We start from the raw sequence: 25,421 nt of genomic DNA on the forward strand, positions 1-25,421 counted from the left end.
ATTTGAGTTTAATTAGTGATAAATGAGAACTTCTGGCAGCTGTTTGACTGGCATAAGTTTGCCTATGCTTATAGTATATTATTTGTCGAAGATAAATTAATGTACAGCAACTGGTTGACCGTATTGTCGCCTGGTTTCAAACTTACCTCTAAACATTCGCACTAAAGCGCTCAACTGTGTAAAAGCAGGGCAGCACTTACTAACAGTTGCTTTGACCATCACTCTAGTTCTCCTGTATCTATTCTTACATGTTGTTTTGCGCTTTGTTTATCTTAGTTCATCTCACAGTTGCACTGCGCATTTTTACTTCGCTGATGAGTACAAATGTTTGAATGGTGAAGTCCTTTAACCCCTTAAGAGCTCCTTTAAAAAAGAAAGAAAACTGTACTATAATGACTCATTTATTTCACGTGATATGCTTGAATAACATATTTAGAACACACAAATGTGACTGCAAATAATGTGTAAAATCTAATTCAATAAAACAGATGATAATAGTATGTCTATTGCCATCTATGTTTAGAAGTAAGAAAGCAGCCATTCAGATTTTGGTCAAAAAGTGACAATTGCTCGTGACAACTTTAGGTTGCCAAGATCTTTTAAAGAGTTAATTAACACTGAATATTTGTTTCTAAGAAGTACAAAAAGAAAACATTTCATGGTCGAGGTGGTTCCTCTGCTTTTCATGTGCTGTAAAGCCATTGTGAAGCATTCCATTGACTTGGCATGATACCTCAACTTTGATTGCCAGCTACTGATGAGGCAGTGCTGCTGGGCCTAGCCGGCGGTAGTGTAGGGCTGTATGCTGTCGCGAGAAGGTCGCCCTTGGATTGTTCGTACCTGTGGACAAATAAATGTAGATCACGCTTATGGGCTAAAAACCGGTCAGCACGCTTGAAGGGGCAGTGCACTTGAACGAGTTTGTGGGCGATCAGCTGTGGAAACAACTGTGTACGCTAACCAAATTTGTATGTGTGCGTACTGGTACTAACTGTGAAAGTTCTCATGTGGACATAAAGCCTAAAAGCTCTTAAATCTAACAGCATTTGTGGAGTCAAGGTCGCTCATGCAATAACTGCACGTCGCAACGGTGTGCATTGCAACGTGAACACGAGGTGCACCCACGGCCTCGACCGTCGTGAAATTTCGAATAAGTATTATTTTAAATAAAGCACAGCATGCAACAAAATTTTGGAAATTATTTTTCTACGGCGCTAGAGTCGTAAAACACTATTTAGTTTCCACACACAAATTGAAAAACAGGGCTGAACAAAGATACATACATCATAATACAGTACAAAGATAATACATCATAATACAATACAAGATACTATCGCAATTAGTGTATTCAATACGATTCTTTCCATTTGTACCTTAACCCCTTCGCTGTCGGACCTTTTTGGCCATGATGCACCCCCAGTGTCGGCTTGGTTTCAGGGAACGAGCATAACAGGGAATGAACATAGCAATTTATTTTTGATTATGATTGGTATACAAATAACGTAGTCAATGCTATATGCACATTTCAGTGTTCTGCAGCTGCTGTTAGTAAAGATCATCATCATCATCAACCTGACTATAAAATCCTTTCAACATCCGAATCTGACGATGCGGAACCCTCTTCCTCGCATGCGACTCTGTCCGAGTCCGAATCCGAGCTCGGCTCGTATTCTAAATCGGAATTGAGCCACCGCACCAATGAGCAGACGAAGGTCCCGCGCGCTCAGCCATCCGAAAGTAACCACGCGCTGGGAGGATGCGCTTTCAGTCGCCCGCACAATGGAGAGAAATGGGACGTTGCGTGATCAAGAAGACAGAGGGAGATGGAAAAAGGCTAAACAACGTTCGAAGGGCTTTACGTTTACTGCTGCAAGTTGGAAGCGAGGGTTCGGCGAGAGAGCGAAAGCAGCAATCGAGTCACTCTTTTCGGAGAGGCAACGGCACGTGCGCCTGAACTTGACGCGGCGTAGCAGACACACCAACAGAAGAAAAATAAATACCTTCAAACCAGCGGAGATGGCAGAACAACCCTTGAACCCATAACCACACGCGCGCGACATGATCCAGCGAACGCGGAGCCACCGCGCCACTCAGCAAAGAGAAAGTGGGGAGTGGCAGTCCCACCGTACTCTTCAATACATGGGTTAACACAGGTCGGGGAGAATATACGAACTTGTAGAAAGAGTCAACAGATAGCGTGGCCAATTCAGGAGCGCCAGCTTTGCGCTCAGGCGCGAAATTTTGAACGCATGATAGAGAACGTACCGGTACGTCAGTGACACCGTGGGGGGGGAAGCGCGATGACGTACCGGTACGTCCGTGACAGCGAAAGGGTTAAGACACTTTGTTACATTCGCAAATTTCTTAATATAGATCTGTATAATGTAGCAGCAAACGTGTATGCACAGTAATGTTTGCTTGGAAATTTCTTAACTCCGACCAACCTTGTTTTATTTGAGTGAAATGTCTGTTAGTGTCTCAGAATTTGTGTCTTTTTTGCTCAAAGTATAATATTTTCATTCTGAAACAATTTTTGGGGTTGCTTTAGCTGCTTAACATGAAAGCTCTGCGTACGCTGAGCTGTCAGCGGTTTTTACTTGTCACTTTTGTAATTGATGGGAGTTGCTGCTCTGCTTGGCAACCAGCTAGTGGGTCACTATCTATTTGCAGGAACATCAATAATATGCCTCTGTAGGATGGTGCAAATACTGCTGTGGAATTCTACCCTGTCCATACAGATAAAAAATCAAGAAAGCAAACACTATGGGCTAGACTCTGCAAAAACACAGTACTTAAACATAATTGACATCTACATGTATGGAATAGCCTCTTAAATGTCCATTAGTATTTAGGCCTTGAAAATGTGTTAGGACTTTTCTTGTTCATACCCAAAAGGTTATCTGTTGACAGACAGCATGTGGAAAGAAAGCAATTGAATTATGCACCCTCATGGAAGACACTTCAGCTCATCCACAATTTTGAGAGTAGCTGTCTCACCAAACTGTACTTGTAGCAAGGTGTGCCACATTGAAGAGTGGCCTTGCAAGTGTCCTCTGTCTAAGGAAAAGGCTGTATAAGCTAGAGCTAAAGCTTCCAATAAAATACAGTAGAACCTTATTGATATGATCACGTTCAGTACGATTTCATGGAACCAATTCTCGGGGTCAAAAACAGAAAAAAATGACGCACTACAACTTCACTTTTTTTACCAGCTAAAAAGTTCCTGGAAAACATTATCTTTCGGCAACAATGTTCAGTACATCGCTCAGCTGTGATCGTATCATTATTTTCTGGCTGCTAGATCCCATGAGGACAACAAAAAGTGCAAGAAGCATGTAATTGAGAGCAGTAGCCGCCCGCTATGGCAGCTTTCTTGCAGTACTTGCTTGCCCATGTGACGTGAAAACGACTGGCACGCATTTGGTTTCTTCTTCCAGTAACAGAAAATCAGACAAGCACATATCAAATTCCATGTAATTAATTACTTGTTATCAATTACATTTTGTGGTAAATTTGTAATTTAACAATTACTCTGTTTACTTGGAAACGCTCACAGTAATTCAATTACATTTTTCAGCAACCAATTACATGTTTCAGTGTGATGAGGTTCTTTGAATGAATTAATCGCTGCTAAGGCACAGACTCGGTGCATGAAGTGACAAAGTAATTTGTTACCACAGAAGCCATTCAAGAAAATACAGCAAGAAGAAAAAACAACTCTACAAACTAATCAAATGCACAAAAAAAATAGTTTACTAGGAAAAGATGAGTCTGTAGGGCCTACAGTTTCAGGGTCTGCACTGGAGCTGCGAGATGAACTAGAGGGGGCGATGGAGGCAATACTCAGAGCGGAGTAGTGGTGGCGAAGCTAGAAACTGTTGAAGAAAAATTCTGGTCACCCCCAGGCGAGCACCAGGGATCTATTGATGCAGGAGGAAGTTCAGTTGTGATGTTGGGAACATGGGCTGATAGCCGTGGCACGGTAGAGGTCCCGAAACTGGACTCCCAAGTCCTGTGGTTTCACCTCTGCTCCCTGTGCATGGGCTTCATTTCTCCCACATCCATCGGCACCTTCCTGCGTGCAATCAGGAGAATGTGGTGACCATGCATCTGGAAGGTCGCCGTGGTCCTACAGGACCAGGACGACCTGTAGGACCAGGACAGACCTGTAGGACCAGGGCGATCCTGTAGGAGGCAGGAAGCACGGGCCTGACACCCGATGACTTCCCTCCTGTGGCCTGAGCATTGACAAACTCCTTGCTCCCCACTGGCTTCTTGTTCTCCGTCTCCCAGGATTCCTTTTTCTTCTTTTCTCCTTCGGCACTGCTGTGTAGGCCACTGATTGGCTAAACGCTTCATGTTTTGAATTCACGCCTCGTGTCACCTTTGTTGTCATTGTCTTCGAATCATGTCTTCGGCGTGTTCGTGCAACCACTGCTGCGTCTCATTGTTGTCTTCGCATGGCTAACCCACTCCGATCACGGCACTCGCGCACTTGACACATCACAACCAGGTACATTATTAACAAGACATGCTGTAGCAAACACTGTAACGTTGAGAACCTGGATTTGGCAAAAACTACAGCAGAACACCCCTAGATCAGGCACGTATCCAGGGAGAGGCCGGGGGGGGGTGTCCCTCCCCCCTTGAAATTAAGCGGCATAACCCCCAGCCCATGCCACCACTCCTCGCACACATTCCTAAAGTGCTGCCAAATCAATCTTGACCCTTGACAGCTATCAGGTGGTCAACATTTTGCTGCCTTTTTCACTTGTTTTGGGTGGCAGTAGTTATTGGTATCTCCTGGGGTGTGAAGGCCAGTTTTCTCATCGATTCGGTGCCCGCGCGATTGACTCGAGATATGCGTTCTGTTGTCAGCATCTATTGCAACGGTCATGCATATCATTGTTGCTTTGTTAGTCCAGTCTTATTTGTTTACACTGATCCAGAGACCATGAAAGGGATTCAGCTCGTAGTCAGCTGGTCTGTATGCTCGTGAAACGAGTTGTGGCCTGAGAAAACACCAGTTGCATTTAACTTTTCCTTTTGCTTCATTATTTCCTCGAATGACGGCTCGCCGCGACGTTGGCAGATCCTCGGAACCCTATGCACATGATATGGGTTAGATAAGGTGGAAAATAAAATCAAGCGAAACAGCGCCCATCATCCAGCCCTGCAATAACCGTTAAACCCATGAGCAATATGAATGTCACCCGTTACCTCGTCTGATTTTCCGTAATTGTACGGCACTTTTCGTGCAAGATTGGCAACTGGAAATAAAAGTCACAAAGTGTTGAGAAATTAAACCATCTACTAAGGGAGAGAGCCGAGGCAACAGCCAGACAGGAAGGAAAAGCAAAAATTAACAAGTTGAACCATTCTTTGTGAAAATATTTATGGATCAACATCTTTTTATTTAAAAAGGAAGTAGAAAAAATGCCGTCGGAAGTGGAGAATGATTCTGTGTGTTTTGAATGACACTTCAATCGTTATCAGTCTAGCCTGACGTAGGCACTTTTCTGCTATGCTTATGTGGGTGTTTTTCTATCCGCGGCTGGCGCAGTACGTCTAGAAACGCAGCGTCCTGCACTCTACAGAGTTGTACAGGACTGGCGGCCACGCACCGTTACGCAACTTCCCAAATAACAGCACAAGTCAGTTTTGCCACTTAACTTGATAGAGCAGTAAACGAGGAATCCAAATGAACTGTGATTGTTCCACAAATATATATTTCTCTATAATTTTTACGGAGATACATAATTCAAAAAGCACTACTAGAAATCTTTATTTTACACTTTCGCTTGTTTACTTGCCCTTGGCAGTGTTCTTCCTGCTCATCTTTCCTGTGCGAGTCCATTTGATGTGGTTCCTTGTTTGTCAAGAAAAGGAGAGGTGTATCTCACAGGCATACCTGTGAGATACACCTTATTTCATTTCTCTTTTGCGGGTTTGCACATCCTTATGGCGAACGGTGGGCATTATTCACAATTGCACCAGTAAAGGTACCCCCTTCCCCTCTATTGCATAGAAAAGTTACCTTGAGTGGGCTCCTGCGAAAGAATTCCTGGGTACATGCCTGCCCTAGATAGTACCATGCAGCTGCCTCGCAAATGCGTATGTTCAGACAGGCACACCTTAAAGCTCAGTATTTGTTTCCTCATCTTACCACTCTATCAGATGTTGGCTGACAAATTGGCCATGCGTTGATATGTCTGGATACTGAAGGCCACATAGGACATTATAAGCATATTGATGATTTTTCCAGTTATTCATTATTCATTGGCTGAACCAGGAGCATCAGTATTCTCCAAGTCCCAGCAACAATAAAGCGCTGTGCGTCATAGAGGACCCAGATGCTGAGCAACCACAGTCTTGTGAGCAAGATCCGTATACAGTCAACAACCGGTTATTCGGACACTGATAATTCAGACAGCCTCATGGCACTTCCATTAGCCCTGTAGACTTTATAAGGATGACCGAAATTTCGGACACCTTACAGCGCATTGTACTATGATTTGGACTCCAACTGTGTGACCTGCGCGGCTACTGAGTCAAGCAGATATAGGGATATTTTTCTTTTGAGATGTCACCCACTTCATTGTCGGCCATGTTGCCGGTGCTCCGCTTTATCGAAACCAGTGAAGCCTTGTCGATCTAGTAGTCACCGATGAGAATTGGGCAGATGTGTTGACTGCACTTTCATCTATCTGTAGCGGCAGCATGATTGAGATACAATGATCGAGATACATGCCGCTATATTGTAGCAACACCTTCCGCTTTATGGCACTCTTTACATCCACTGTTCGTGGCCAGCTGATCCTGTTAATAACTCGTGCATAGTGTTGCCCTGACTACTGACGAAGTGCAAAATGCGTGGTAAGGAATATCATAGTCATTGCTAGAAAATCACGGCCATGGTCGAGGTGCAGATCGTTGCATGTTGCAGATCGTTGCAACTATTGCCGCCAACCCTTTTGTGATAAGCACCTTCACTTATCCGTTTCACAGCGTGTGTGGGGTAGTGCTGTCAGAAGCTTACTGCATGCGTTTAATAGGTTATAACCCAAATGCGCCGCCGGTCCCTGCTGCTTCAATGAGTGGGACCGGTGAGAATGGGCATAACTTACAGAAAGGAAAGCAGCCCACAGGTGTCGCATTGGCTAAACAAGCTACACACTGCCCTCATGAGCTGCTTGCACAGCCAGGAATGGCACGGTCATGAAGACAGCTCACTCATTCATTGGACTTGCAACACTTGCATTGGTCTGCTTGGCAGCTGTGGCAATGGTGTTGAGGAAACACGTCTTTGTCCCTCAAGAAAGGGTCAATGTACTCACTTTCATCGACTACAATCCATATAGAAAGTGCCTAGACATTGCCAGTAAGCTTAGACTGCCAGTGTTGATTGCTAGCATGCATGGCCTGCTTGGCCAGCTACCTTGGCTCGGTTTGTGGGGTGTGTCATGTGATATTCCGCGAGTATGAGGCCAGTGGCGAGACATTATGCCTTCATATGCATCGTCTTTCTGCACAGTATATGTTAAAGGTGACATTAACGAGTGCACATGACCGAGCGCATAAGTGGTCTTCACGCTATGTATTGGAGATTGCACATGGATAGGGCGTGCCGAGAAAGCTGGTGGCTTCAAGATGGGCCCAGTGTTAGATGTCAGGTGATCGGCTAAGTTTTGGAGGCATGGTGTAGTTGAAATGTTTAAGCGGGGGACAGCATGGAATGTTCACTTTGTGATAAGCACGTGCACTTCCTGCTTCGGGCGCTCATCATGCCAGCGTTGTAATGGCAAGTGCTCGCGGTCGTCGAGTGAACTCTGTGTCTGTAGGTGCGTTACACCGCGCTTTAGTTAGTAAGCGAATACAGTTAAATCTCGATAAAATGAAGTCCGTAAAATTTCGTTCTATTGAAATTCTACCTTTTATGCAAATAAGTACAGTCGCCGATCAATTTTTCTTACACGTAAAGGGGCCGCAGAATATCCTGTATTATCGGGCAATCGAAAAAAGCAAATTCGGATTAGAAAACAATACATTTTCAGAAATTTGGGAGTCGGCGACGAATTATGTGATTTCATGCCATGTACGTCGACGATATCTTCTCGGCAGTATGCATTAAGCGAAGCCAGTCACTTTTTCGCATGCACTCCGCCCCTGCAGCTGGTAGTGCTACCCGCATTGGGATGTCTCTATTAGAAAAAGCGCCGGCAGTGGGGAGCGAATGCTTAGTCTGCCTCTCAATCCAAATTAATTTAATTAAATTTGGGGTTTTACGTGCCAAAACCACTTTCTGATTATGAGGCACGCCGTAGTGGGGGACTCCGGAAATTTGGACCACCTGAGGTTCTTTAACGTGCACCTAAATCTAAATACACGGGTGTTTTCGCATTTCGCCCCCATCGAAATGCGGCCGCCGTGGCCGGGATTCGATCCCGCGACCTCGTGCTCAGCAGCCTAACACCATAGCCACTGAGCAACCACGGCGGGTGCCTCTCAATCCAACGGGTCCCTGAAACTCAAGGTTACGCAATCTCAAATACTAAATGTGTGGTAAGACAGCTTACATGGTGCCACGCCATCTTGGCACGCCCGCTCTTTGCACACACGGCATATTACCTCTCAAACAGGACGCGCAGTTGCGTACGTGCTCAGCTGTGCTTACAGCCATGTGCAGCCACGGTTGAGACGCGCGCCAGAAATCGAGACGCGCTAACCTACCACTTACTCCGCCCTGCCCCCTCTCGCACGCTTGATCGCATTACTGCGAGCTTGCTCCCCTCCTCCTCTTTTTGTTTGCTCGCGTGAGAATGTGGCACTCTGACCCTCACACACTTTCACTCGCACCTAAAGCACACAATGCATGGGGTGCGATAAGATCTTATTCCAGTTGGGCTTTATACGGAAAATGATGCGACTCCACTTTGGCAGTCGCTTTAAAAGGTGCATTTGCAAGCAGCCACTTGTAATTAAATCATTTGACCATCTGCGTCCACAGAAGTTTCCATTTATATTCTCGGCATTCCTCTGCGGTGGCAGTGTAATTTCGTTATATGGAAATTGCATACAAACACACTTCATTATATTGAGGTTCTAAATACATGGTATTCTATGGACAAGAGGTTATGAAGAGTTAAATACTTCATTATATTGAAGTTTGCTATATTGAGGTTTAAGTGTATTTACTGCAATTTACAATGCCCATAAAACTGAGTTTTACTTTGTGTTATAGTCGAATACTTTGCTATTTCTTTTGATGCATTTCAGGCAAAACAATGAATTTGAATTGTACATTTCCAGGATAGCTTCTTTTCGCGTATTTTTCTAGAATGTATGAATGAGGTTCTACTTATGTTTTCTGTGTTCAAACAAGTAGTTCTGGTGCCTTTAGAGGCTGGAGAGTTCCTTGCTATGCAAAAGCAGCCATAGTCTCTATCTCTCTCAATGTTTGCTCTGACTTTAAGTTATGTATACAGCAGAACCTCATTCATACGTTTTGGAAAGACTTACAAGAAACGTACTAACCAGGAAAACATATAATCAGAAGTTGGTAATAAATTTGGCAGACTCAACTGTAATTGACACCTGCATAATGTGAAGCATTGGCTAATGGTTGCAGCACGAGATGCCAGCGCCCACCGAACTGTTAGGGCTCAAGCGGCCAGGGATGCACGTTGTGGTTTTTGCGGCTTCGGCAATCTTAAATTTGCGCTCCTCAAGTTTGGCTTGAGTCAGCAGCTTCTTCGGGTGGGGCATGTTGGCGGGAAGTTTTTGACGTAGCCACCCAACGAGAATCTTTGCGCCATGAGATGCCTACGTGCATGAAGCTGGTGGGGCCTGAGCAGCCCAAGGCAAGACGCGCTTTGTTGTCTTGTGTTTTAAGGTGGCAACAGGAAACCGAAATGAAAACGAGCTGATTGACAAGGCTGTAATACAATAGTGCCGGAATGAATGATAACATTATCTTTGCGCAACCTGCAGCAGGGAACGGTGGCATGTTTAGTTTATCGCCTCTTAAAAGCGTGCAGTACACTTCCCATGGTACTACGCCATACATGCTGTGAAACAGGTGAAAATACTTATCGCAATAGGTTTGGCAGCGATAGCTGTGAATGCAAAATGCAATGACCCATGAGGAAATATGCTGCCATAGCAAGAGGAAACTGAGCGTGTACCAGCTTCTCACGTGATAAGGGTGGGTGAGCACTGCGGGAAAACTGCCGTAGCAAGTGCCTACTGCTTTCGATCGCACAGATCTTGTGCCTTCTTTTTACATGGGATTTAGCAGCCATAATATATGATCACAGCTTGGCGATGTACTGAATGTACATCGATAGTGTTTTCTGAGAATGTTTTACTTTTATAAAAGAAGCGTAACTGTATTGAGCCATTTTTTGTTTTCTTGAATGTAAATGTTTACGCTGAAAAATAGTACAAAATGGGATCTTATCAACCAGGTTTTACTTACTGTATTTGCTCTGCACACTTTGTAAAGCCATTTCAATTGCCTGCTTCTGAATATGGCATGTAGTGTTGCATGCTTTGCCACATAACTTGATTAGCTAAACCTTGTTATGAATACAACAAGTACTCCTGCTCCCTCAAGGTGTTGCTTATCCGTGTGCGCCGTAGTATGAAAGAACTAGGCCACTTTTAATTGCCACAATTTGTGCAATGCTTGTTGTAGCTTATTGTCCGGCACTAACATCATGACGATGCAGCTCATTTTTAGGTACTATGCCTTTAACATGATGACAATGGAATTCCAACAATGAACAGTGGAAAACGTGCGGGAATGTAGCTTAGTTGCGTTTTGTGTATTTTGTTTACATTCGGTACATGGTAAGTCACTTTGGCTTTTAATGTGTATGGAAAGCTGGTGGGGCATCTCCTTCAAGCTGGTAGCTTCTCACTTGGTAGCTGCATACTAGTGAGATCCGTGAAGACTGTTTCACAATAACTTTGTGCATGGCAAATATTACAGTTAATTTGGGTCCATAGATATTTATTCCTCAGTGATGGTCGTGCACCACTTTCTTTCAGGCCACAGAAGAGGTTGGGACAAAACGACCCAGTTCCCAAGGGGACTCACCCAAGAAGAAGAAACCCAAGACCTACGACATAGAGCTGAAAGACGCTCCTGTTGGGGGTAGAGAAACTACAATGTCTATCTCATGTGTCACGGAGAGTGTCCGTACATATACGTTTGACCCTGATTGCAGTGATCTTCAGTATGGCATATGAGCAGAATTTGTCGATGAGAAACAAAGCTCTCGTATATGTCAGAGGCAAAGGGAAACTATGGTGCTTTCATCACAGCAACACACTTTTTTTTTTTGTGAACGCTGCAACCTTGATGTAAAATAATGATGGTAGAGGAGTTGTGGACTGTAGATATGCATGTAAAACATGTTGTTCACTCTTTGTTGGTTAGAGCTGTCATTTCGAGTGACTACCCATTTTTTGATGGCTCATTTCATTCTGTGTGAGCACGTTTGAGATGTATTTTGTAATGGACAGCGTGACCTATGAAAACGCTATCGTACTGTTCACTGCAAAGTGGCGCTTTAGGGGTGACCATTAAATGTGTCTGTTGCTGCCAAAGAGCTAACCAATGTAATGAATAGGTTTGTCTGATCAAGTAAAGTTTCAGTCTTGGTGTTGTACCTGCTGTCGAATTACAACTTTAATTTCTTTTTTGTGCTTGCTTGCAACACTGCATTTTTTATAACTATTTCTATTACAAAGCTAGATTGCTTGTTATAGGCTGAGTGCAATATCAGTGAGCAGTGTCTGTTGCATCCAGTTGCCACAGCAAAATATTGAAAATGTGCCGCTTCTGGCAACAGTGACAGTTTTTGTCAGTTTATAAAGGTCAAAAGTTAAAAGCAAAGAAGATAAAAAACGTTGTCCTGTGCATTAGTTATCCAAGCCAGTTTGTCCTATTTTCGTTTTTTGTTCCCTTTCAGTTTTATGGTGAAGGATATCACTGTCTCTCACTTTCTCTGTGATTTAGTCAGTTTCTGAAGTCCTAAGAACTATCTATTTCTGGGTTACAATGACTACCTAAATGGATAGGAGCGCCCATATGAAAAGAGATGGCAGGAGTTTTTGTACAAGGCTTAGACCTTCAAAAATTTGCACAGGGTGCTAGGAATACAATATAACAGTAATTGTATGCATAGAGTTGTCCTTTCCAGGTGGTACAGGCAGTAACAACACAATTGAACCATTTGACATACTCAGAAAAATAATGCTCCAGAATGTTGCATTTATTGCCAGAGGTTAATGATTGTCACTCAGCAGTGTTTTGTCAAGCTTGGCTAGTTAGTCCCTGTGCTATGTTTCCAGAGATAGCTCAGGTACATAGCTAGTTGCACATTTTTCAGGAATCTTGCTGTTTTATATGTGCACTTCTTGCTTTCTTTATTACCTCGTGAAAGAGGTGGTGGGGCCTTGTCTTTCAGACAGCCTGAGGAACTTGGGTTATAGGCAGACCAGGTCAAGCTGCTGTTTGATATGAAATTTTGACTAAGTGCTGACCACAGACCTGAGATCACTTTGAGATTAATTTAAGAAAATTACCTGTTTGATGCAAGTCCAACAGACTGCCACTCACTAGCAGAACTATTGAAGCAATTGTTCATTCAAAATGGTGTCCTTAAAATTATGATCTTACAGTTATGATGTGTAAAATTCCTGTGTTTTTAACATAGATATAGAATTATGTTAAGAAGGGGTGGGCACGCATGAGTAAGAAAAAAATATATATATAAAACTTATGTTTCTTTGGATCAGCCTTGTTTGTAAAAGTAAGACATGGTCTTAGAAAAACAGACAGTTCTTTACTCTTGACCATTGGTAAAAGGAAATAAAAGAGCTGGGATCGTCGTGGAAGCCACTGTGAAATGGTCTCTGGAAAAATAGTTTTAAAAAATTTCTGCTATTTTCATTGCTCCAAGTCCCCTCATATTTGGCAAACTATAACCCTGACATTGAGAGGCACAGTGGATATCATTAAACAATCAGATGTATACTGTAAAAATAATGGTAGTCGTGTAGGCTATTTCTCCAGGTGTCCTAAGTCGGGTAGTATTTCTCATCTTTCACGAGTTAAGAAGGTTCAGCAAATACGTACTCGCACCAACTGGTACTCTGTCAAGAGCCTGTGTAAGGAACAAGAATATGGAAGGAAATGGCAGTATTCTAGACTGCTCAACTTTGCCCCCTTTCCCTTGTGTCTTGGTACTGGCTCCCAGCTATACACTTGAATATAATTGTATTGATCTGTGTAAATAGGAACCTCTCCTGGAAGAAAAAAAGTAATGAATGAATAATGTTGAATGGGGGACAACAAGCTGACCAGTGTCTTATTAGGGCATACTGAAAAGAGGCTGTACAGAGCAGCAAAATTCGCCTTATGTTAACCCTTTTGATGTCATTTACAGTATACTGTAGCAGGAGAGCATATCCATGTGTTTGTCCCCTTTGGCACTCAGAAAATGGCTCAATACGCGAAGTTGAGTAAGTGGTGTTAGCAGTGTGGAAGCTTGCACCTTCGTAACCCCTGAATTAAAAGCAGGGTGATGGCTTTAAGTATCTAGTGTAACTGACAGATCTAGAGTAGCAATAGTTGTAATAGCAGCTGTAGCTGTCGTGCTTTACGAAGGGGATTGGTCACATCATGAGAACGCAGCCTACAAACTGTCATCGCAGGATCAGAGAAATTGAAAGAAAAAAAGAAAGAAAAAGGAAAAAGAAATGAGTGCAGTTGATATGGAATGTCGTAACCAATGGAAACATTGGCATCCTCTTCGCTGGCAAAAGGCAAATGTATCACTCGCGTCGCTCCACAAGCGGCACCCCCAGCAGCGTAGTCGGAGAAGCCTCAATAGACGTCTGCATGGCAGTGCAAGACAGTCTGCAGCTGAAGTCAAACTGAACTGCACCAAAAAAGCCTTGTTTTAATTTAATATTAGAGAAAAATAACTAAGTATAAACGATCTCGCGATAAAGAGCTTCAAAAAGAGAAAAATAAAGAGAAGAGAAGAAGAAAAGAAAAAAAAAATTTTCCCTTTTCCTGCCGCTAGAAGTTAAGTTTGGAAGGAATTTCATAGCACTAATTGGTCTGGCAACGAAGAGGACGTTGGTGATATCACGAAATTTAACTGCCGTTACCATTTTGGTTGTCTCATGTCTTGAACGAACATGGTAAAATTGTTGAACAAACGTTGAACAAATTCGTGGAAGGCTGCTAGAGTTTCGATTCCATATGTCGGTCACTCGCACCACACCCTAAAAACAGTTGGACCCTTTGGGGCGTATATTTGCCGCACAGCGATAATCGTCATCTGTCTTGCCAGATTTTTTCTTTCTTTAACGCTCCGAGCCCGGTACTTCCAAGTCACGAACGGCATGCGCGTTATCAGCATGACGGAGCATTCTCGACAGGAAAGTAACGAGCGCGGCGTCAAGAAAAGAAACGCAAGCAAGACAGATGGTGACTATTGTGTGTCAGATATACACCCCAAAGGGTGAAACTGTTTTTATAAAAACAGTTGCACCCTTTGGGGTGTATATTTGCCACACATCGATAATCGTCATCTGTCTTGTCTGCTTTTCCTTTCTTTAACGCGGCAAGCCGGGTACTTTCCAGTAACGAACGGCATGCGCGTTATCAGCATGACATAGCATTCCCGACAAAAAAGTAGCGGGCGCGGCGTTTTCAAGAAAGGAAACGCAAGCAAGGCTGACGACGATTATCGTTCTGTGGCAGAGATACACTCCAAAGGGTGTAAACTTTTCTTAGAGTGTACACTCTAAAAACAGTTTGCACCCTTTGGGGTGTATATTTGTCCCACAACAATAATCGTCATCTGCCTTGCTTGCGTTTCCTTTCTTGAAAACTCGGCGCTCGCTACTTTCCTGTCGAGAATGCTGCGTCACACTGATAACGTGCATGCCGTTCGTGACTGGGAAGTACCGGGCTCGCAGCGTTAAAGAAAGGAAACGTGGGCAAGACAGATGACGATTATCGTTGTGGGACAAATATACACCCCAAAGGGTGCAACTATTTTTAGAGTGTAGAGTGCACGGTTACTCGGGTCAGCGAAAAGACGCGCTTCCGATGCCTGCGGGATGCCATAACTAGGGTCATGATCGCTGGTGAAGTAGTAGCTGTAGAGCCTAGACGTTAGTGGCACATACCCACTCTGACTGAGAACTCTGCCACTATCTGCCACTCTGGCCAAGAACCGGGTAGCTCCGTATAATAATAATAAAAAAGAATGAGATGTGTTTCTAGCTTATGATTTTAACAGAATGCAAGAATAAATGAGAAAAAAAATGCAGCTAATGTAATGGATTTTGAAGAATATAACAAAACCTCAAGTTCTGATTTTACAGTCGAAATCTTTCTGACCCTGCAATAAAATCCTGGATGGCATTTCCAACCTTCCTGTCGCTGTGCCCAAGGGTCGAGGCCCCCAAAGATAGTAAATTTTTAACATTTAAGTTTAATCTAAGAAGGCGGAACGGCATTTTTAATGTTCTTTTTCGCAATTCAGAATATCTTTGACAGTCAATGAGAAAATGGTCTATTGTTCCGTGTTCACCGCAAGAGGGACCGTTCGCTGGACGAATGTTCAGACCTCAGCGGAACGCTGTCATTGGTTATTTGCCGCCAAGCTGGTCTAAATCAACTGTAGTCCGACCGTAGCGTCATCGCACCGGATTCGTGGTTTCAAATTGTCCTCTGGCGGCGTAGGAAGCTGATTGGAGAAGATGCGTGCGACCACCGGTTTCTTTTTTTTTTTTTTTTTCGAATGGAATGTCGTTGTTGACGCGAAAATGCGCTGCCGACGCCGACGTATGCAAATCATAGCAGTGCACCAAACGCACTATGCAGGTCAGCAGTTACGTTTTCTTTGCGCATCGTTAAGTCCATTAAAAGTAATTGATATAATTAAAAATAAATACTAAGCGTCGAGGGCTATCGCATGTTTCCAATCGGTGGACTACTTCGTTTCACGCACACTGGTGCAGTACATCACGTAAAGACGTAACAAAGTGGGAACCTTCAGAATGACGCTTTACGTACACAAGTCGGTGGCGTGACGTTAACGAAGTTTTTGTCTTCTGCAAATGCTAATCCTCGGCCAAGTCCATGCGTTTGGTGCGAGTGTACGAGGAGGCAGTTTCCATGGTCATATTCCTTGCAGGATAATCCTAGAATCGCGGAGAGCCATGTTGCGTCCCTGCGTCGTCCTTTAGTTCCTCTTCAAAGACCTCGCGTGTCCTCTGAGGGGGCGTCAAAGGACAATGACTCCCCCACACTTGACCTTCCTTTCCTGCCGCGGTTGTTTCAGAGATGCACCCTCTGCTGAGCACCAAGGTGAAGGACAAGAGCCAGCAACCGCGCAAGCCGCGCCAGAAGCCGAGCAAAGCCAGCGCGCAGGGCGGCGGCTACGGCCAGGAGGGCAAGTCGCCCAGGTCTTCCAAGCTGTCCAAACTCAAAGGTTCGTGGCGGTTCATTTTCCCCGTTATCCCGGCGCGTGTTGTTAATTCAGCCGCCTGCTCTGGCGATGTTTTCTTTCTTTTTCTTAATCCGCTTCACGCGGAACAGCGTGACAGCTGCGATTTGGACGAGTCTTGTCTTGTCTTGTCTTGTATCCTAAACAGTGGCGCATACCCACTATGGGGGATTGGCCAAAACACAGACGGTTTTCCGTATGCTTAAAAGTAAAGCAAAACTAGATTTGAATAGTAGAGCGTGGGAAGTCGATCTGTGCGTGTTTCATCGTCGTCGTCGTCGTCGTTCTCGCTGATGCTGTGTTGCCGTAAGCATTTCGTATCGCTGTAATTCGGGAGACTTCGCTGGCTCTTCTTGGAATGCCGACATGAAGTGTCGTCGCACCGAAAGTCGGTCAAGGCTTTGTTGACCTTTTTATGTGGCAGTGGTCTATTAGAAAGACTATAATGATCCCATTCCGTCCCTTTTCATTTTTTTTTCACGCTTTTATTTTTGTCACCGCTCTTCTTTCCGTCTTTACTTCCCCTTCCCCGTCCCCTAGTGCAGGGTAGCAGACCGGAGGTTTTAACTCTGGTTAACCTCCCTGCCTTTTTGTCATTTGCATCTGTCTGTCTCACGCTTTTCAGATGTGCACAACACTGAAGTTACAGTGGCACCTCTATAATAAGCGCGTCGCGCCGTCCGCACGAGTTGCTCAGTGGCTATGGTGTTAGGCTGCTGAGCACGAGGCCGCGGGAACGAATCCCGGCCACGGCGGCCGCATTTCGATGGGGGCGAAATGCGAAAACACCCGTGGCACTTATATTTAGGTGCACGTTAAAGAACCCCAGGTGGTCAAAATTTCCGGAGTCCTGCACTACGGCGTGCTTCATAATCAGAAAGTGGTTTTAGCACGTAAAACCCCATAATTTAATTTTTAACGTGGCCTATAACATCGTAGCCATCTGGCTCGCCACCCGATCTGGGAGGCCATGCTCGAATGCAGCTTTTTGTGTACTAGATGAGGATAGAGAAGAGGCTAAGGCACACGAGTGCAGACTTACAAGAGTGTTGTAAAACACTGTTCTGAAACATTGTCAAACACTGTTGTAAGTCCGCGCTCGTGTGTCTTTGCCTCTTCTCTGTCCTCGTCTTGTGCGCAAAAAGCTGCATTCATGGCCCTAGCAACATGCCCGAACTGGCACCTGAGTGAACTCCATGCCTGACGAGCAGGGTGAACAGCCGCGTTATGTTTGTGCATCGATGCGGCATCGGTGCCGCCGCGATTGATTCAGAAGTATTCAACGTTGTTAAAGCTGTTAAACCTCGGGTCGTTCTGAAGCAATATAGTGAAAATTGCAAGAACGAAGGGCAGCTCGCCCTGCAAGACCGCCATGGTTCCATTTCCGGAGCAGGGAAGCAGTGGAAGACAGTCCCGACAAAAAGAGCAGTTGGGAGTTGCGAACAAAAGCGCCAAAGAGCAAAATAATGAACTCCTTATCTCACTCACTTCTCCGGCATTTCGAGTCCGTGTTTTTGTTTTCTTTTCTCTTTTTTTTTCGCTTTCTTTTCTTTTTTTCCCGAGGCACCGTGTGTGAACGCCCATTGCAGCAGCTGTGTTGTGGCCCATGAAAGGCAAGATTATTTGGCGTCAGCCCATTGCGTCTACGTGGTTAAGCTGCATCGCGAGTCCGTTGACTCCCCCACGCGTTATTCTTTTTTCCCTTCTTCTCGTTTGTACGTGCGGCTTGGTTAAAGCGTGGCGCGTAATGGCGCCACTGCTCGTCTAGAAAAGCGGAGGTGCAGGTCGTTTACATCTCGTGTACAGAAGTACAGCGGCAGCAGCTGCGAAGGCCCTCGTTTGTGCCGTCGCCTAAAAGGTTGCGGCTGCGCCTGACGTGGCCGGGCTTGCGCTTGCCGCTTCCCGCTCGAACTTCCTCTTTTGCGCCATCTCCACTCGCCTGCCACTTCTCACTACCTCACCCTTCGGCGTACTTGCTTTCCTTTCCCGACCCGTCGCGAATCGGGAGCGTAACTCCGCACTCACTACCCGGGCCTTCGTTCGCCGTTGGAACAGCCTCGCCGAGTCGTTTTCTTTCGCCCACCGGCGTCGACTCGTCTCGCCAACGCCATGCAGTGAAGCGAATGCTAGGGCTCGTGTCAACCAATCGGTAACGAATGCCGCCTGCTTCTTTCCGGATAAGGGAGGAGGGATCGCCCATTGTGCGCTGGTAATCCTTCCGTAAAGCCCTTCAGAGGCGGACAATGGAGGAGCCCTTCCGGTTGGCTGATGCCACCCCTAGCTTTCACTGCACTGCACGGAATCGGTGTAAACTGCCGAGGTGTGCGGAACGGCGCCTTGCCTCACCCCTTGCCGGTGGCGGCTCGGTTTTCGGTGGAAGGCGCTACTGCGCTAGCGTTGTGTCCTCGAATGACGGCGTACGACCTAGCGCAAACATTAAGCGAGTCTTCCCCCGCTTATTCGCGAAAAAGCAAGGAGGTATGGAAAAATGTCATCACCAGCCTATTTTTATTACCACTGAAGGACTAAGGCCTTTCCCAGCGATCTCCAATTACCCTTTCTTGCGCTAGCTGATCCCAACTTGCGCCTGCAAATGGCCTAATTCCATTATCCTGCCTAATTATTTACCTTCCTCAACTGCGCTTCCCATCCCTTGGCACCTATTGTGTAATTATAATGGTCCACCGGTTATCTCCTCTACGTATTACATGACCTGCCCACCTACATTTTTTTCTCATAATGTCAACTAGAATGTCAACTATCGCCGTTCGCTCTACGATCCACACCGCTCTCCTCCTGTCCTTTAAAGTTACGCCTAACATTTTTCGCTCCATCCCTCTTTGAGCGTTCCTTAACTTTACCTCGTGTTTCTTTATTAACCTTCACATTTCTGCCCCATATGTTAGCACCGGTGGAATGAAATGATTATACCCTTTTCAACAACAATGGTAAGATCCCAGTCAGGATTTGACAGTGCCTGCCGTATGCACGCCAACCCATTTTTATTCTTCTGTGAATTTCTTTCTCATGATCAGGGTCCCTATGAGTAACTGACCTAGATAAACGTACTCCTGCACAGACTCGAGGCTGATTGGCGATCATGAATTTTTCTTGCCTTTCCAAGCCATTGAGCTCTACTCTTACACTTATTATTATGCTGCTCATATCTAAATAATGGTGCTCTAACTTTTGTCACATCGCCGGAACGCATAGCTCTATCTAGCTTGACGAAGTGAATGGGGACGTGAAACGTATCCGTCCACAGTATTAAAGTTATCTTTTTTTTTTTAATCTGTTCGAAATGGGATGTCATGCTGGCAGTGTACGAGGTAGGGGTTCGCGACATTTTTGAGCTGATAAATGCTCGCGTATGCCTCTTGTTCTTGTGCCATCGGCTTCAAGTAAAGTGCGTATTACCAATTGCGGCTTATTTCTTGCCCGTATTTTCCTCTTCATTTCTTTTTTCTTTCTTAAATTTTAAGACAGCTCATATTTCAGGAATGATGTCGCGTGGTGCTTACAATGGCAGTGTTAAATGTCGTGGAATAACGAACAGAAGTCGACAAAAGTGGCAACTGCCAAGAGCAGGAGAAGGAGGAAATGACGTCAGGTGCCTTTGTAGCTGTCCGAAGCTCAGGCAAACGAAAGCGCCATCCGCGATCAGAAGGGCATAAGCTAATGAAGGAGATAACCTGCTTGGCGCTAGCACGTATGGACGACGTACAGAAATGTTTACGCTGCACAACTGTTCTGGCAAAGGCACCTCGTAAGTGTTGAGTGCATCGAAAATCGCGGAAGACTAGAAGCTGTTAACTTTGGGCGATACTTGTGAACCAGCTGGTCGGTTCCGTGTATAGTTTTCTACAATTACTAAAGGTTAACTCTGACGCTGCGATCGTTCAGCCACCATGGGAGTGATGGGTAGTACGTGTATTTGTCTATTCTTCGTGCTTAGGGCTTCAGACGTTCTTGTGACTTCGTTTATTGCGCTTGGTCTGGGCCTAAATTGGCCTAAATATTTAAAGAAATTTATACGTTTTTTTTTAATGCAGAAGGTAATAAGACTCTGCAAGCGCGCATAGTCGCTGCTAATCGCAGTGGTACCGCTTGTCCATGCGATCGTGGCGTAATGGTTTCAATATCGGGCTTCTGTGCTAGAGGCCCTGTGTTCGAATACATGCCGTCGGACATTTTTAATAATCCTTATTGAATTATTTATAACGCAGTACTTTCGTAAAAGTTAATCGCGTTTAAAGTCACGAAACCATTTAAAGCCATAAGGACCAGGTTTAGTCAAATTCATGTATACTACCCGCTATTGCCATGCTGGCTGAGCTGCCCTGCTTGCAGCTGTCGTAGACACTAGCGCCGCAGTTATCTCTCTCTCTCTCTCTCTCTCTCTCTCTCTCTAGCAATTGTAGGAAACTCTATGATTCCGTGTTCTTCTCCTTTACGCGCGTGCTGCACTGAACAAGACGACATACACGCACAGGCGAGGTAGACCAGCCAGTCTTCTTGAGTGACGGTGCTGGCTTCGCTAGCCCTTACGTTTTTTTTTTTTTTTCTGGTAAAATATATGGGCTGAGGGAGCAGCCCTCCGTGTCCTGGTAAGGTCCTTATATAAAACAAGCTTATGTTCTGGGTGCTGCATGCCGCACATCGCCTAGCGGTGGCCCAGGGAAGGACCGCGTTAAGCCTCTGCATGAGCTTTAAGAGATTTTGCGCTAAGCCTGTGTGACCCGTCGTTCTCGCTGTGGGCTAAAAAAGCGTGGGGCGCAAAGGGTCAATGTTTGCACGGGGTTCAGTACGTTGAAGTTGAAGTGAGTTGAAGGGGAGAAAAAAAGAGGGCTAAGATTAGCCGAGCCACAAGCGGCGCTCGCGTTGACGCGCCATATTGCCGCTCGTCTTCGTGTATACCGCCGCTGTTGCCGTTTTCGGAAGCCGGCAATCCTCCGTGCATCCCTACCTGGAAACGTCTATTAGCGTCAGCGGGGCTGCGACATACGCCAGTGTCATTAGCCGGCGGGTTCCCTCAGCGGCTCGACGTTTCTTTTTGCTCCATTTCTGTTTGCATAAATTACACTTCGTCGCACTTTAGTTCCGTGCGGCGTTACGGAAGTCGAAGCCGGCGTCACGGAAACTGAAGTTTGTCTCGACCTTCGAAAGTGAGCGTAGTTCGTTTGACTTCAGCGCGAAGATGATACCCAAAGCTAGGGCCACGAGTGCTTCCCATTGCGTATTTGTTCTTTGAAACTGGCAGGAGTAGCTAGTACCAGGTACCACAGTGCTGCCCGGTATTAGCGAGACAGAACACAAACCGCGCGCTCCCCCTTTGGCATTCCTCTTCGCGACAGGTAAGTCCGAGCCCCGACGGCTTACGCGCCGTCTTGCTGTTCTTTCTTTTTTTTTTTATGCTCGTAGCTTGCTTCGCGCGTTTGAAGAGTGCGTCCTGTGGGAGGCCGCTATAGCTCAGGCCTGTCGGTGCGTGCAGATTTATGCAAATGCAGCTGGCCGGTATAATATGCATATGGGCGCTCGTTGACGTGCGTGAGGCGTGTATATATATATATATATATATATATATATATATATATATATATATAGCGTCACGCAGACGTCTGTCGCTGCGCCTCGTCGCGTACGCTGCTTGTTCGTTCGCTTGCACGGTCAGCCGGGCGGGCGTTGATGCCAGTGCCGCCGGCAATACGGTACGTGTATTCGTTTTTAATGTATTTCATACTTAGCTTTGTGGCTCCACTTTGTCGACGCTTTGCAAGGTCCTGGGGTTGGGTTTCGCTTTCTGGCCTCGGCACGCATTGCGCTGGTGTGAGGCTTGAGCGTTTTGCACGAATTCAGAGCAACGGGTTCACCCAGATTTCGAACTAAGCACCATATGCACGTGTTTTTGGCACCAACACACACCTGTTATTTCGGTGTTACACTGAAGTCAACATTATAGTGAAATAATTCCAAAAATCACACTTTAATCTTCACTAGCACAGCACGCGTGCCACCTGTAGTCTTCCTCTGGTATGGAAGCCATAGCTAAAACATAATATTTAGTGAAAAGGCAGTTAAAAAATGAAGTTACTAATCAAATATTATAAGGCAGTACTATTTAGAGGGTGTTTCAACGAACACTCTCAATTTTTTTTTTTATTAAGTTTGCCTTTGGCAGATAGCACAATTCTAGTTCATGAACATGAAGAGGCAGATATTACTTGCACAAAAAAAATTGAAATGCATAATTTGACTAATTAGCAAAAATTCAGTAATTAAGTTTGAACTAATCATCTAGTGGCACATATTGCAATTTACGAACTCTAGCGGTTGAGACTGCGAGGTTTATCCAGTTGAATAGAATTATGTGGATGACACAATTTACGAGATATGCGCCGTCAAACGTGTACTAAAAATGAACTGTCGTTCCACTTACTTTCTCAAGAAAACATCGTTTTATGCATTGAAGCACAAAAGCAACTGGAACGCCAATGCGTTTCTCCGCAAAGTTCGGGAATTAATATCTCGAAACTGGTGTCATCCTGAGAATTCGTTCTGAGTGTATCCGCCTTGCGAACTCCTCGGCTAGAATTTGTAAATTACAATATGTGCCATATGGTAATTATTTAAAACTTAATGAGTTATTTCTTGTTAATTGGGTCATTATGCACTTTAATTGTTTTTGTAAGTACTGCCTGCCTCTTCGAGTAGACTGCCTCATGCACTAGAATTGTGCTATCTGCGACAGACAACTTAAAAGAAAAAGATATGAAAGTGTTCCTAGAAACACCCGGTATATTTCCATTACTTTTTATGGCTACGCATAAGAGAGTTCTGACGGCATTGCAGTGTTCAATACGGTAATACATACAATCTCGACATATGTCAGCACGCATCGCAACGAGAAAGCTTCAGAAAGACAACACAGTTTCGTACTCATAATTATTCGCGGATGGAAGCAAACAGCCCGTGACCTCACATTTCCCAGTTCTAATGACATTGCCTGTACTTTTTCGAATGTTTCCATTGCTGACTTATAGAACGCATAATTTTCATCAAGTGGTGGTTTGCCCCGCGAGATGTGCTCGCGATCATGGTGTAGGAATATTATAATATTCCTGCACCGTGGTGGTGATTTAATCGCACTACCATATAATTGACGTCGCTAATCATTGGTTTGGAACCGCATTTCAGCCTCACCTTCGCGACCATGTGAATTGACCTTGACCCATGCGCAATATATGCGCGTCGAATCGACCACCGCGTCCAGTAAGCTTCCGACAGGTTCCAATAGTCGGAGAAGCGATATTTTAGACGCGTAGCTCGCCGTGTTGGACGCCGTGCCGTACCGTGTGTCTCCTGTCCAAGAACCATGCGATCCGTCGTGTGTCGTACCAACAGCGCCTGCAGTAAGTTTACATGTCTTGAACATTCCGAGCAGCCATCTTGCCGACGCGTCTTACAACGGATAGGATGACGCATGTGTGTTTTCCAAGAGAACTCGGGCGAAGCCAGCAGCAAGAAGTGAAAGAGAGGGTACAGAGCAACGGTCCATTGTTCTCCAAACCTGATTGTTCGCGCGCGCTCCCGTGAACGTTTTCTGCAGCCACTGATGAAGCGGTGCGCGCAATGTTGCACTGGATTTTTGCAGTCAGTACTTTAGGGTGTACTGGTGTCATGATCGGCCAGACAAGTCGCCACCTTTGATTACGCTGTTTCGGGGATCGGCCAAGCCAAGTTTACTCGGCCACACGGCCGTCCACGCAAAGTGGGCGGAAACATTTAATAAAAAGCTTCTCATAAAAAAGTAAAGTCAGCGTCGACTTAGCGTAGATGCGAAAGAAATGCGTCAGCATTACGTCGTACCTCTTAGAGGTCCCGGACCCCTGATTTAAATCGCGCTCACCACATTGCAAAGCTTTGATCAAGAGCGAAACACGTCGAGGTAACGCATTAAAAAGAAATACAATAAACGCATCTTTGTTACAGACTAGCGTACCCCTCGCTCTTTTGTTCGTCATGAAAAGCTCGTGTAAAATATTCAGTAACGTGAAGCATGCAGTTATCCCTCCACTCCAACAGTTTTTCTTTAACCTCCTTGGTGAACAATCGTGGGCTTGACCTCGTCGAAGCGCAGAGCATGACGCTCAGTCGAGTGACTAAAAGTGACTACCATCGTTTGGAATGGCGGGCATGTCATTTTCGCCACATCTCTAGCGGCTGATGTCGGCGATGCTGGGGCGAAAAAATGAAAGCGTCGTAGCGCCCTCTGAACAGTGCAGGATACTCATTTCAGTGTCGTGTACTTGCAGGTCTATTTGTGACTATTTTCACTGTTCCTGTGGCACTCGGCGACTTCAGCTTCTGCGATAACCTGCTGTATTTAGAAATGAAAGAGTCATAAAGTTTTGTCTTTTCTTTCTCTCATTTCAGACATCGATGGAGGCAGCTTCGAAGGCTCCAACTCTCCAGCGTGATCATTGGACATCTCTCCGCGGCCGCGTCTCATCGTCATCATTACATACCGAACATACCGGCTGCTTGTTGCGTGTTTCGCGAACTTTTACCGCGCATACTTTTTATCTTGCGTATTGCATTCGTTTTTTTTTATTACGAATTCGATGTCATAATAAAAACGTTGTTTTTATCCGACCGTGCTGTATTATTCGCTGCGCATGAAAAGAAAATCATTTATTTCGCTACGAGATAGAAAAATGGGTGGGCACACGCACATAGACCACCAAAAACGTGAGTCCTTTGAACTTCGCGATGTTGACAGTGCAGTACTCACACTAGAAAACTACAAGAGATTTACTGTAGCATTATAGACCAGAATTTCCAGTGCTTATTGACCCTTTTCGCGGAGCAGTTTGTTCTAGA

At 45.2% G+C, this 25,421-nt stretch overlaps 1 protein-coding gene and 1 long non-coding RNA gene across 4 annotated transcripts in view; one reads left to right on the top strand and one right to left on the bottom strand.

The window, feature by feature from the left end:
• The window catches only part of Rbbp5 (retinoblastoma binding protein 5), a 50,317-nt gene extending 25,124 nt beyond the window's left edge, over nucleotides 1-25,193 (top strand). The window contains exons 13-15 of one of the 2 annotated variants that reach the window (XM_050179153.3): nucleotides 11,053-11,158; nucleotides 16,377-16,526; nucleotides 24,975-25,193. In XM_050179153.3, coding sequence (XP_050035110.2) covers nucleotides 11,053-11,158; nucleotides 16,377-16,526; nucleotides 24,975-25,018 — 300 coding nt within the window. In that variant the 3' untranslated portion in view covers nucleotides 25,019-25,193. Of the gene's footprint in view, nucleotides 1-11,052; nucleotides 11,159-16,376; nucleotides 16,527-24,974 lie in introns of those variants that run through there. The other variant, XM_055071264.2, reaches the window with a different exon arrangement.
• LOC129385137 (uncharacterized) lies at nucleotides 386-24,968 on the bottom strand. Of its 2 annotated transcripts, none has more exons than XR_008612720.2 (2): nucleotides 23,891-24,968; nucleotides 386-840 (listed from the first exon to the last, which is right to left on the bottom strand). It is a non-coding gene; the product is annotated as an uncharacterized lncRNA (long non-coding RNA). The 2 variants fall into 2 exon arrangements; XR_011894842.1 differs by having other exon boundaries at nucleotides 23,742-24,968.
• Nucleotides 25,194-25,421: the final 228 nt, after the last annotated feature.

This window comes from Dermacentor andersoni, chromosome 5 (assembly GCF_023375885.2).
Source record: "Dermacentor andersoni chromosome 5, qqDerAnde1_hic_scaffold, whole genome shotgun sequence".
NCBI lineage: Eukaryota > Metazoa > Arthropoda > Arachnida > Ixodida > Ixodidae > Dermacentor > Dermacentor andersoni.